General features: G+C 41.3%; 1 protein-coding gene across 3 annotated transcripts in view; it reads left to right on the top strand.

Moving 5' to 3' along the window:
* The first annotated feature begins 10,466 nt into the window (after nt 1-10,466).
* Nucleotides 10,467-13,739, top strand: part of derl2 (derlin 2) — a 31,627-nt gene continuing 28,354 nt past the window's right edge. The window contains exon 1 of one of the 3 annotated variants that reach the window (XM_088391185.1): nt 10,467-10,852. In XM_088391185.1, coding sequence (XP_088247311.1) covers nt 10,760-10,852 — 93 coding nt within the window. In that variant the 5' untranslated portion in view covers nt 10,467-10,759. The remainder of the gene's footprint in view (nt 10,853-13,739) is intronic. The other 2 variants (XM_088391184.1, XM_088391183.1) reach the window with 2 other exon arrangements.

A 13,739-nucleotide genomic window follows, 5' to 3' on the forward strand; every position in this document is an offset into this window, starting at 1 on the left:
ACGGCTGGTGTACAGTCTCAGGGTGCTGGACTTGGGATGGAACTCTCCATGCATGGTTAGGAGCTTCCGTGTCTTGATATCTGTGGTCTGTATATCTTCCTTTGGCCACCGTATGATTCCTGCAGGGTATCTGATTACTCGTAGGGCGTAGCTGTTAATGGCTAGGGACTTGTTCTTGCCATTGAGCTGACTTCTTAGGACTTGCCTTACTCGATGGAGGTATTTGGCTGTGGCTGCTTTCCTTGTTTCCTCGTCAAGGTTGCCATTTGCCTGTGGAATTCCAAGGTATTTGTAGCTGTCCTCAATGTCTGCTATTGTTCCTTCTGGGAGTGAGACCCCCTCTGTGTGGATTACCTTTCCTCTTTTAGTCACCATGCGGCCACATTTCTCAAGTCCGAATGACATTCCGATGTCAGAGCTGTAGATCCCGGTAGTGTGGGTCAGGGAGTCAATGTCCCGCTCGTTCTTAGCGTACAGCTTTATGTCATCCATGTAGAGGAGGTGGCTGATGGTGGCCCCATTCCTGAGTTGGTATCCATAGCCCGTCTTGTTGATTATTTGGCTGAGGGGGTTCAGTCCTATACAGAACAGCATTGGGGACAGAGCGTCTCCTTGGTATATACCACATTTGATGGTCACGTGTGCAAGTGGCTTGCCATTGGCTTCAAGTGTGGTTTTCCACTGTTTCATCGAGTTGGCGATGAAGGTTCTCAGAGTCCCATTGATGTTGTACAGCCTCAAGCATTCAGTGATCCAAGTATGTGGCATTGAGTCATATGCTTTCTTGTAATCAATCCAGGCAGTGCTCAGGTTGGTACGTCTAGTTCTGCAGTCTTGGGTGACTGTTCTATCCACCAGGAGTTGATGTTTTGCTCCTCTGGTATTTTTACCAATCCCTTTCTGAGCAGTGCTCATGTATTGATCCATGTGCCTGCTGATCTTATCTGATATTATGCCCGACATCAGCTTCCATGTTGTGGAGAGGCAGGTGATTGGCCGGTAGTTGGATGGGACTGTACCCTTTGATGGATCCTTCTGGATCAGGATCGTACGCCCTTGGGTTAGCCATTCAGGGTGAGTCCCATCCCTTAGCAGCTGGTTCATTTGTGCTGCCAGGCGCTCATGGAGAGTTGTAAGTTTCTTGAGCCAGTAGCTGTGGATCATGTCAGGGCCTGGTGCTGTCCAGTTTTTCATTCCTGAGACTCTTCTCTGGATGTCTGCCACTGTGATGGTTACTGGGTTCAGGGAGCTTGCTGTGGTCCTTTCTCAGAGCCACCAGCCACTGTGCATCCTTCTTATGTGATGCCTCCCGCTCCCATATATCCTTCCAGTACTGTTCAGTTTCCAGCCTTGGTGGGTCTGCTCTGCTATTATTCCCCTGCCACTGAGCGTACACTTTCGCTGGTTGTGTTGTGAACAACCTGTTTATTCGTCTGGCTTCATTCTCTCTTGTGTACCTCTTTAGGCGGCTGGCCAAGGCGTGGAGTCTTTGTTTGGCAGTTTCAAGTGCTTCAGGTATGGGCATCTGGCTGTATTTCTTGGGAACTTGCTTTTTCATTGCACCTTTCTGGGCCTCTGTCTTTGGCTCACTTCTCTCCGTGCTATCTTGATTTTGGCCTCCAGCCTTCTCTTCCATGGTGGGCACTGTTGTGGTCGCATATGGTCATTTTTCTTGTAGCCAAGCATTTCTAGGATCACTGCTGCTGAGGTGTATATCAGCTCATTCGTTTCAGTGATGGTAGCCGTAGGAATTGTTGTCAATGCTGCATTCACATCTTCTAGGAGACTTTCTGAGGGTACTTCACTTAGCCTCTGCAGTGTGTATCTAGGTTCCCGAGCATTCATTCTCACCGTGATCTTGTTCTTCAGGTCAGTTGCTGCCTCGTTCAGCTTGATTGTGCTTATTGGGGTTTCGTACCCAACCTCTGGGCTTTTACATGGATTTAACTCGTCTCTGACCTGGTGCTCTGGTTGGCCTTCGCTATGGCATTTGTGTTGTATCTCATCAATCTCGAGGTGTGATAGCAGGTGCCGTTTATGGATATTGGAACATTGAGCTACTAGTTGCTTGGCCGATAGTGTTGACTGTGGGTATTGAAGTTGCCATTGTTCCCGCATTCTCCGCATGTAACCCCATCTCGCTCAGGTTGCTGGAGTAGTAGCATTCCAACAGATCCTTATTCTCGCATCTCACCCATTTGTGTCTTGTTCCAGTAGCCCATTTTTCATCAGGGTGCCCTGGTTCCCCAGCACCTGACGCAAACCTTGTTTGTCCGGGCGACGTCTGAGCTGGCATGTCTTTCGTTTCTTGTACTCTCATTATCTCTGAGGTAGGCGGTATCGTTAAGGGTCTTGCCTAAGGACCCACACTGACTGTTGGTAAGGTAATCGCTCATTGCTCGTATTGTGCCCCTGCCGGGAATCGAACCCGGGTCTTCCGTTTGTAAGTCATGTCACTTACTGATTGAGCTAGTCAGCCGTATATATATATGTCACATATATATATATGTAGGAAATATCAAATAAACAAAACGACCAGCTTGGCGAAACACAAGGGGGAAACAATATAAACATCACTCTCTTGTGGGGTTTTGATAGCCCCCTTTGCTACTCAGCGCTGGAGCTTGTTTTAAAGCCATTGCGGTCCTTGTTTCATCATCCGTGGCCTCTGTGCATGTCGCCAACAGCTTCTACAAAGATGAACTCGATGGACATCAGGCAGTTTTTTATTTACCAGCGCTATCAGAGCAGTCTTCTTGTGCGCCCTCTTTGCACGGGTTTCACCACCACGCATATTGTCATTTGTGTAAAATCTACAACTGAAAAAAAATGTCAACATTGAGAGCAGCCACCACATCGTAAGCCTTCACTGTTGTCTTTTCTAATCTACAGTACAGATGTCAAACTAATAATACCTGTCCATGGTCTTGGAAACATGCAGGTCTTCAAATCAGACCCTCCCAGCACAAGGCTGCTTTGCAATCTGTATACAAGGCATTATGCAGTGTCTCAGAAGAGTGGAATTAAGAGTAGACAAAATTGAATTGAGGACTTTTTTCTTGTAAATAAAGCAAAAAAGTAACTGAAAAGTCAGTAACTTTAACAGCACAGCAGTTAAACCAAACGGAACCCTACAGGTTCCATTTGTAAGGTATCAAGAGTGAAGTGGGGATCACAACATCCAAAAGTTTGACTAACCAATTCCAAGCTTAGTCATTCTGTCATGAAGTCAAAGGTCTCCAGATCAATCATGGGCAACCGTCCACTCTCCACGTCACATTATGAATGAGAGTTGAGGCTCCTCAGCCCATGGATTGCCAGAAGGGGTTCCACGATGACCTTCAGAAACTCAGAGAATGTAGACAAATAGAAATGAAATACTCACTTAAATTACTGCAGCTATGACCTCTTTAAATGACTAATGCCTAACAAAAAACCCTCTTACTTTTCCCTGTGATGGGCGTTTCACACTCACTTCCTAGCTGTTAAAGAATGAAGCAAGTGTTAGCAGCAAGATTCAAACGAACCATTTTCCAACTTTGCCCTGTTTGAAAAAAACAAGATGGCATTCTGTCTGTGCCTTTGAATGTGGTGCAATTTAATTTGGCTGTTGTACCAATCACGTTATTTTAAAATACCGTAATTTCTGGACTATAAATCGCGTTTTTTTTCATAGTTTGGGTGGGGGGGGCGACTTATACTCAGGAGCGACTTATATATCTTTTTTTCCACAAATTTTTACTTGATCATTAAGACATCACTTACTTACAAGTATAGTTGACCACTTCCCATGTTATTTTTAGTATAGTTGATCACTTCACATGCTTTTATATCTTTATCTTGAACATATTCAAAACATAAAAAATAGAGAAAACATCAAATAAAGCAATTAACACTTTAAAGCACCATATCCAAGTCCACTGTCTGCTGTATGTACACTTGCTCCATTTTTGCTCCTCTTATATTTATTATTATTATTTGTTTATTTATCATTTATTCAACACTCTTATTTATTCATTGTTTGTGCCTTCTTGGGTTTTTTTGTGTTGCTTGTATGCATATGTGTACTATCTCACCAAGGGATAGTGGGAACGTAATTTCAATCTCTTTGTGTGTCTTAGTATATAAAAAAAAATCGACGATAAAGCAGACTTTGACTTTGATAAAACAACCCAAAAAAATTATATTTTCAGACGAAACTGGATGAGGGCGCTCTAAATTTCACCGTTGGCCGTGACTCATCAACTGGGTGGGCTTAAGAAAAATGGCACCAAAAAGAAACTCATATTTTGCAGGTTACAAACTTCAAGTTGTAAAATATGCAGCTGAAAACAGTAATCGAGCAGCAGAAAGAAAGTTTGGAGAACCGTGATGTACCAATGGATTACTATTTCAAGTGACGTCAGTGGCGCGGCGGTTATTTACATACAAACGTACCCACATAAGGACTACCGGCATCATTAGCGGTGATCATTTCTAAGTGACACGGAGGACAAAGAGTTTGAAGGAATTAAGGATTTGGAGTGACATAGAAGGTTTGAAAAACTATTATGGCTTTTACGCACGCCCGGTCCTACTCTACTGAGTCGGGGGCCAGCGCTCGGCCGAGTGGCTGTCCGCGAACGGTGCGTGGGGCTCTGACATGGCCATTACGCACGCCCGGTCCTATGCTATGAAGCTCTCGTGTCTGGAAGTCCACGCCGCCACACGTTTGTTTTGTTTAATGAAGAGCCGTTTACCAAACCCACGTCTATCCTTGTACTTTGTTAACGCTACAATATAGTTATATAGTAGATCTGTGGAATAAAGACGAGGCTGACGTCAGGGCGCACGCGCGGCGATGTTGACAAAGGACGAGGAATTTGATCGATGGATTTAATGGATTTAAAGTGCACGGATGGTTTGATAATATTATTGGCTTGTATTATAGTTATTTGAAATATAGTTTATCTATTGTTATATGTGGAATATTTTGAAGTGCAAGCGCCCTCAGCCGTGCGCACCCATTGTTGACAAAGAACGATCGATGGATTTAATGAATTGGAGTGACACCGATGGTTTTATAAACATGTTATTCATGTAATAGTTGTCCTTAATCACTCTATATGTTACGTCAGGCCCGTTCTCAGCTCTTTGTTTGTGTTTCTCACGTTAGCATACCTATCGTTTAGTCTGTTGTTGCTATTTAATGAATTGGAGTGAGACCGATGGTTTTATAAACATGTTATTCATGTAATAGTTGTCCTTAATCACTCTATATGTTACGTCAGGCCCGTTCTCAGCTCTTTGTTTGTGTTTGTCACGTTTAGCCTGTTGTTGCTATCGTTTAGCCTGTTGTTGTTCGTTCATGACTGTTTTTGGTGTGGGATTTTGTCGAATAAATTGCCCCCAAAATGCGACTTATACTCCGGAGCGACTTATATATGTTTTTTTTCACTTTTTGGGGCATTTTATGGCTGGTGCGACTTATACTCCGGAGCGACTTATAGTCCGGAAAATACGGTAGTACTGACAAAATTGCTTGTTCTACAAGTTGTTATCCATCCATCCATCCATCCATCCATCCATCCATTTTCTGAACCGCTTAGTCCCCACGGGGGTCGCGGGCGTGCTGGAGCCTATCCCAGCCGTCATCGGGCAGTAGGCGGGGGACACCCTGAACTGGTTGCCAGCCAATCGCAGGGCACTCAGAGACAGACAACCAATCGCACTCACACCTAGGGACAATTTGGAGTCTACAATAGGCCTACCAAGCATGTTTTTGGAATATGGAAGGAAACCGGAGTGCCCGGAGAAAACCCACGCGGGCCCGGGGAGAACATGCAAACTCCACACAGGGAGGGCCGGAGGTGGAATCGAACCCGCACCCTCCTAACTGTGAGGCAGACGTGCTACCCAGTGCACCACCGAGCCGCCTAAGTTGTTATCCATATGATGAAAATGTACAGGGTAAACCTGGGTTTTATTTTGCACTTTGACATTTGAAAGTCAAGGCAATGACATGTCATAAATTCCAGTTCCATATTGAAGATTGCAATTACGACATACGCTTTTCGCATATGCTCGACAGTAGCTAAGCATACATAAGTATATTCAAACCACCAATAACAGATCAATTTCTAAGGATAACGCAAGGCAGTTGTGATTACTTCTACAATCAAGAAAAAGTCAAAAATCAATCTGTACCTTGTGGAGTCTGGTCAGTTTTTAATACTGTTGGAATAATTTTAAGTGAAGCTTTGGCCTGCCAGACCTGGAGGCCTCGCCTTGACGAGTTTATCTTTTCCTTTTTTCTTGGTTCTAACTTTTATGTGATAGGGATGTCTTTTGATCCCTGTCAGCCATTTGTATCCTTCCTGTCCTTATGTTGTCTGTGTGTTTTGGTTCCCGTAAGAGGCTTTCACTAACAATGAGCAGGGCTTATTTGCATAGGTGACATGTTCTTTGTTTGATTCACAGGAACTTCATTCCTTTTCATTTAGATGTAGGTTTGGTTTATAGATTGTAGTTTATCAGACCTGTTTTTCTTTGTTAAGGGTTACATACAGTTAGAAGTAGTTGCATAAAAGTTATCCCATATTTACTCAATGTTTGTTTAAGGAACTGCATACCGGTTACCTCACGTTTGCTTAATGTGTGTTGAAGTGTTTAGGACAAGTTACTTATTATTATTATGTGTTAATTTACCAAGTAGATAAAGTTAGCAAAGGTCTAGTTGCATTTGTTCCACAGCAAAGCGGCAATCAACGTGCTTCAAGGTATTTGACCACAGTCGAGGACGAGTCAGCCAACTGTGAGGGAAGACGGCCTCTGTGGGGGGTCACGAGCCAACAACGAAGTGCTAATTCACACCACACTACATTCTTTTGCTAATCAGCGTTGCTACAGACACAATCCCCCCCCTTTAGTGTAGCAACGCCTCTGTAACCAGGGCAACCATAACATTAAAAAGAGGGGCACGTGGAGTAAGGACTCAGAACTGATGGAGGTTTTAACTGAGATTGCTTTCTCTATCGTTCTCCTCGCGAGTAAACCTGTTCTGGTTGTCTTCTCCTCTTCATTCCAGTGAGTGATTTAATGTCTAATCGTATTTAGACCCAACAAATACAGATGCTCCTCTTTTCTCAGGCTTGGAGTCTGAAAAAGAGGGTATAGGGAAAAAGAAAATGTCTGATTTGACAATTCACCCATTAACCGCTGTTAACCGCTGTTAATCACATGACAACGCAATTTTAACTTTTGAAGTGATTTGCCTTGGAGTTCCAAGCCCTGTTGAGCGCAAAACAAAGTTAGGTGCCCATTTTAATGACATCAGAAGATAAAAACCTACCTTTTCCCGTGCCACTCCTTGAGCTAAATCTGGAGTCTCAAATCACAACATGGGTAAAAAGGGAAATTACATCTTTGCCATGGTATCAGAAAATCTCAAATTTGTGATCTATACCTAGTGTTTGATCTTGGTTTTGTTTTATAATAGCCATGGCGATTTTTGAAAGCGAGCTGCTGACATCTGCAAAAGCAATGCCATTATTTACATTAGTTTTGAATTCACATATGATTTGTAAATGCATACGGCAAAACCTCTTGTCAAAAATAACATGTCATTTTTAAATATAGGCAGTTACTATATGCCTTATATGTACAGTTATAAACTTTCAAAAATATTTTATTTGCTTGAGATTTTTTTTACTTAAGAAAACCACTACATACACTATGCATCGACATGAAACAAACTTTTCGGAATTTGAAGCAAATTCACTTAAGCTACCATCAACGTTTAGCGACCATTAACAATTGTGTCAGCTCTTCTCTTCAGAAAACAATTAGTCAGGTAGAAAAAACAAAGGACTAGCAGGCAAGCTACAACTTAAGTCCAAGCTTGAAATCGATTGATAATGAAATGGACAAACTTTGGACACGGATTACTGCAACCAATGCGGCGTGGCATGGAGGCAATCAGCCTGTGGCATTGCTGAGGTGTTATGGATGCCCAGGATGCTATAATAGCGGCCTTTAGCTCATTTGCATTGTTGGGTCTGGTGTCTTTCAGCTTCTTCTTCACAATACCCCACAAATTCTCTAATGGGGTTCAGGTCAGGGGAATTGGCAGGCCAATCGAGGACAGTAAGGCCATTGTTAGTACACAATTTACTGGTGGTTTTGGCACTGTGGGCAGGTGCCAGATCATGTTGGAAAAGGAAATCATCATCTCCATAGAGCTTTTCAGCAGACGAAAGCATGTAGTGCTCTAAAATCTGCATTTACTCTGGACTTGATGAAACGCAATGGACCAACACCAGCAGCTGACATGGCTCCCCAAACCATCGCTGACTGTGGGAACTTCACACTGGATTTCAAGCGACTTGGATTTTGCTCCTCTCCAGCCTTTCTCCAGACTCTGGCGCCTTGACTTCCAAATGAAATATAAAACTTGCTTTCGTCTGAAAAGAGGACTTTGGACCACTCTACAACTGTCCAGTGCTTCTTTTCCATAGCCCAAGTCAGACGCTTCTTCCGTTGTCTTGAGTTCTGAAGTAGCTTAACCATGGGAATATTGGCTATTGTAGGCCATTTCCCGGACACATCTGTGAACAGTGGCTTATGATACCTGGACTCCAGCTTCAGTCATCTCTCTTGGTTGTGCAGCGTTTCCTGCCACATTTCCCCCTTCCAACAGACTTTTCGTGGATGTGCTTTGAAACTGCACTCTGTGAACAGCTTGCTCTTTGAGAAATTTCTTTTTGTCTTACCCTCTTGATGGAGAGTGTCAATGAGGGTCCTCTGGACAGCAGTCAGCAGCAGTCAGACTTGTGATTTAGTTTACTGAACCAAGCTGAGTGTTTTTCAAGGCCCTTGGAGGTGTTTCGAGTTAATTAGACCATTCAAGTGATTAGTTGAATACCCTACTAGTATACTTTTTCATGCTATTCTAATATTTTGTGATAGGATATTTGAGTTTTCTTAAGTTGTATGCCATAATGAGCAATATTAAAATAATAAAAGGCTTGCAATATTTCAGTTGATTTGTAATGAATCCAGGATGTATGACATTTTTGGTTTTTTAATTTTATTACAGAAAATGAAGAACTTTATCACAATATTCTAATTTTCTGAGACAGTCCTGTATGTGTGCTCTGCGATTGGCTGGCAAACAGTTCAGGTTGTCCCCTGCCTACTGCCTGATGACTGCTGGGATAGGCTCCAACACGCCCGCGACCCCCGTGGGGACAAGCAGTATAGAAAATGGATGCATGGATTTAATTTTGTCGTCTGGTTTAGGTTATTCCATAGCCCTAATATCAGGTTACAGAAATAACTACACTTCACACGGATCAATGGTTGTTTAAAACAAAGCATCGCAACTTCTGTACATTATTTATACAACTAACTGAATGGTTTTGGGTTCGATATTTTATATTTGATGGACTTAATTTTGTCGTATATTTTAGGTTATTCCATAGCCCCAATAACACTTTACATGGATCAATGGTTGTTTAAAACAAAGCAACACAACTTGTTTTGGGTTTAATATGATCATATTTGATGGATATAATTTTGTCATCTATTTTAGATTATTCCATAGACCAGGTCACAGAAATAACCACCCCTCACACGGATCAATGGTTGTCTACACAAACCTAATTTTGATGTCTATTTTAGGTCTATAGAATAACCTAAAATAGACGTCTATTTTAGGTCTACACATAGACCTAAAATAGAAGACAAAATTAAATCATCAAATATGAAATATTAAACCCAAAACCATTCTGTAAGTTATATACATAATGTACAGAAGTCGTGTTGCTTTATTTTAACCCTAAATCAGGTTACAGAAATAACCACACTTCACCCTGATCAATGGTCGTTTAAAACATAGCAATGCAACCTCTGTTCATTATTTATACAACCTACAGCTGGTTTAGGGTTTAATATTTCATATTTAATGAATTCAAATTTGTCATCTATTTTAGGTCTACATATAGACCTAATTTAGACATCTATTTTAGGTCCATAAAATAAGCTAAAATAGACATCTATATCAGGTTACAGAAATAACCAATTCACATGTACGGATCAATATCCTTGTTCAACACAAATCCAAACAACTTCTGTACATTATTTATACAACTTACAGCTGGTACAGTCTTTAAAATTTCGAAATATGATCATATTTGATATTTTTAATTTAGACGTCTATTTTAGGTCTATATCGAGACCAATTTTAGACGTCTAAATTAGGTCTATACCTAGACCAGACGTCTAATAGACACCTATGGCTGACAGGGAAAGATATCAATGAATCACACATTACATGCATAGGGCTATGCACAATAAAAATAAAGAGTCGTCGACCCACATGTTTGGAGCCGACCATTCAACGTAAAAGTACGTAACTGGAAAGTACCAGATGCGTAGATTCTGTCCCCCCCCCCAACACACACGCGCGCGCACTGTCCCCGGTTCATGTTTCTGTATGTTCTGTTTTGAATGAAGGTCTTTAAATAAATTCTGACATCCACCCCAATTCAGAAGGTAGCAGTAATCCACAAGTTGTTTGCCAACAAAGAAGAAAAAGACGATGAAGAAGAAAAAGACGACAACGACGAAGAAGAAGACGACGAAGAAAACGACGACGAAGAAGAAGACGACGAAGAAGATAATCATAATAAATATAAAGAGTCGTCGACCCACATGTTTGGAGACGGCCATTCAATGTAAAACTACGTGACTGGAAAGTATCGGACAGATTCTGTTCAGAATGGCCTACCAGACTTTTCAACAGGAGTATTTACAGATTCCGCTTGTGACGAGGGCATATACTACAGCATGTGTCCTTACAACTGCAGCAGTGGTAAGATAAATACTCTTGACTGTTGGCTTGTCAGAGGTTACAGAGGAAAGATTACATTCACTTCGCTTTATTCCCACTTCATTCCTATAACAGCTATTATCTATAGTATCACTTTTCTGCGTTATCATTCACATATTGTAGGCTAACGTGTGTATAAGAAACGCCACCCACTCTTTGAAGCGCAAAACCTATGCACCACTTAATGCGAAATATGAATACGAATTTAATTGCACACCCTTTTTCATCGCTACAAATAATTTCTGTGTTTGCATTCTTGCCTTATTGAGCAATAATATGTAAACGTTCACACACGGAGCAAAAATGACAGATTTGTTTGTGATGTATGATAATAATTACTTACTGACTTACTTACTTACTCTTTAGTAGTGATTATTTTACAGCAACCGGCAACTCTCCTGCTAACGTTATTTTGTTGTGAACAGCGATTTTACCGTGATTACAGTCGTCACGAATAGGTTATTTTAGTCACTAAAATTTTGTGTGACGTGTTAGCTTGGCAAGCCAGACCAATGCTACAGCGAAGCGGGGCAAACCTGAGTAAACAGACAGTTCGAATAGACCAATCAGCGAAGAGCAGTCTTCTATTGAAATACAGTAATCGTTTATCGCGGCTTCAGTACATTGCAGATTTTTTTCCAAATTAAAAAAAAAAATCAAAAATTTACAAATTCAAAATAAACCTTTTCAGTTGAGGAATCATGGCATGAAAGTTGCCCACACGCCACCAGAAGGCAGGGAGTGTCCACACAATTGCAGTGCGTACACTTGTATCTTTTTATTAAAAAAGTTATAATAATTAGAGTTCTAAAAACATATTTACAGTATTGTACCTTGTTATAAAAAAAAAATGTCATAACAATTAAAGAGTTCTAAAAACATATTTACCGCATGTGCACTTGTACCTTGTTATAAAAAAGTTATGATAAGAAAAGTGTTCTAAAAACATATTTACAGTATGTATACTTTAGCTACATCTACGCGCACGCACACACACACACACACACACACACATTTATATTTAGATTATTTATACATTATTTTGTCATTTATACTACGTATTAATATAGTATTTACATGTTTGAAACTATTATTTAATGTTCTGATGATGAGATATGCACTAATATGGTTTAATATACACTTATTGATACACAAAATATTTAGTATGTATTGTATTTGCCTGAATATAAGACGATGTTTTTTGCATTGAAATAAGACTGAAAAAGTGGGGGTCGTCTTACAGGGATGAGATTCTTCCGCGGATCCGCGGATTTTCGTTTTTTTTCCCGTCAGGAGTAGCATTTTTGTAAATCGTGTAGATCCGTTTCGTCACATCATTTGCCCACTCATTTGCCTGATTAGCAAAAGTTTTAGCCAGCATGACAAAGGTTTTAGAGAAAAAAGACGAGGATCGTGCCAGGGAAATAGACAAGTCGAACGGGATCAAGAACTGCTTCAGATGGGCATGGCTCGAGAGCAGCGTCATTTTAGAACTCGGAACACAAAGACGCTCTTAAAGTGAGTGCCTGGTGCACTGCGGTTGTGCGATTGGACTAAATTAAGCTCCCTGTGCACTTCGGTCCACTTGCAATTTGGAAAGTTCATCTGGAGTTTAAAAATATTTTCTAAATTCAGGGATGAGAATCTTCCGCGGATCCGCGGATTTTCGTGTTTTTTTCCGTCGGGAGTATCATTTTCGTGAATCGTGTAGATCCGTTGAGAAATTTGGTTTTATGTATGGAAGGGGGGGCGGGGCAGCAGTATTGCGACAACAGCTGTCTTATTTTCGGCAGCATTTTGGCGCTACTTTCGTCACATCATTTGCCTAATTAGCAAAAGTTTTAGCCAGCATGGTGATACTTTTAGAGAAAATAGACTAGGATCGTGCCAAGGAAAATAGACAAGTTGAACGGGATCAGGAACTGCTTCAGATGGGCATGACTCGAGAGCAGCATCATCTTACAACTCGCAACACAGTCCGTAACCACCTACCTGACGGAACATATCTGTAAATTAGATGTCCCGGGGAAGGTTTTGTGCATTCTTTGTCAAAATGTGATAAGCTATGGAGGTTGCGGCGCTTCGACCATTAAGGAGCACATAAAAAAAAAAAAAAACACACACACACAAAGGTACGTTTTTACTTTTACAAGCATGTGGGTAAAATGATGTTACATGTAAGCTAATGTTAGGAGTTCCTCCTAAAGCTGCTGCCCCTGCGACCCGACCTCGGATAAGCGGAAGAAGATGGATGGATGGATGGATGGATGGATGGAAAGATTAATTTGGTGTTCAAAAAGTATTTTTTTCAAACTTGAGTCTTGAAAAAGAGAGGGTCGTCCTATAATCAGGGTCGTCTTATATTCGGGCCAACACGGTATGTTAAAAATGAGAGGGTGACACTACTTCTTGGTCATTGAACCAATTATCCGCGATAAATCAGGGATTACTGTAAATGCTTCCACTGTCGTCGGTTGCTGGGGTTTTAATGACTGAGTGGTTATTCAAAATTGAGTTTAATGCTGAGTAACAAACTACCATCTCTCTCGTGCGTGTATTTTGTGATGTTGCACAAAAAGGATACGTCACACCAAGTAAACAAATTTGATTTGTCAGTTCAAATGTTTGTGCCAAGCCGCGGACTGCCAGGTTTGTGACATGTCAACTAGATTCCAGATTAACTGGATCCTGATTCCAGCTGTCGCCGTCAGGGAAAAGTTAGTCCAGTCATGCAGATTCATGGCAAGTTCGATCGGTGACTGATCATCATTGGCCGATATTTATGAAAATGGCCATGATCAGTATATTTCATCAAAACCCTCCATAGTCAATCATTACGGCCAACTGTGTGCTTACAACAGATGTCAAT

Source organism: Syngnathus floridae, chromosome 12 (assembly GCF_059516105.1).
Source record: "Syngnathus floridae isolate MCC-2025c chromosome 12, RoL_Sflo_1.0, whole genome shotgun sequence".
NCBI lineage: Eukaryota > Metazoa > Chordata > Actinopteri > Syngnathiformes > Syngnathidae > Syngnathus > Syngnathus floridae.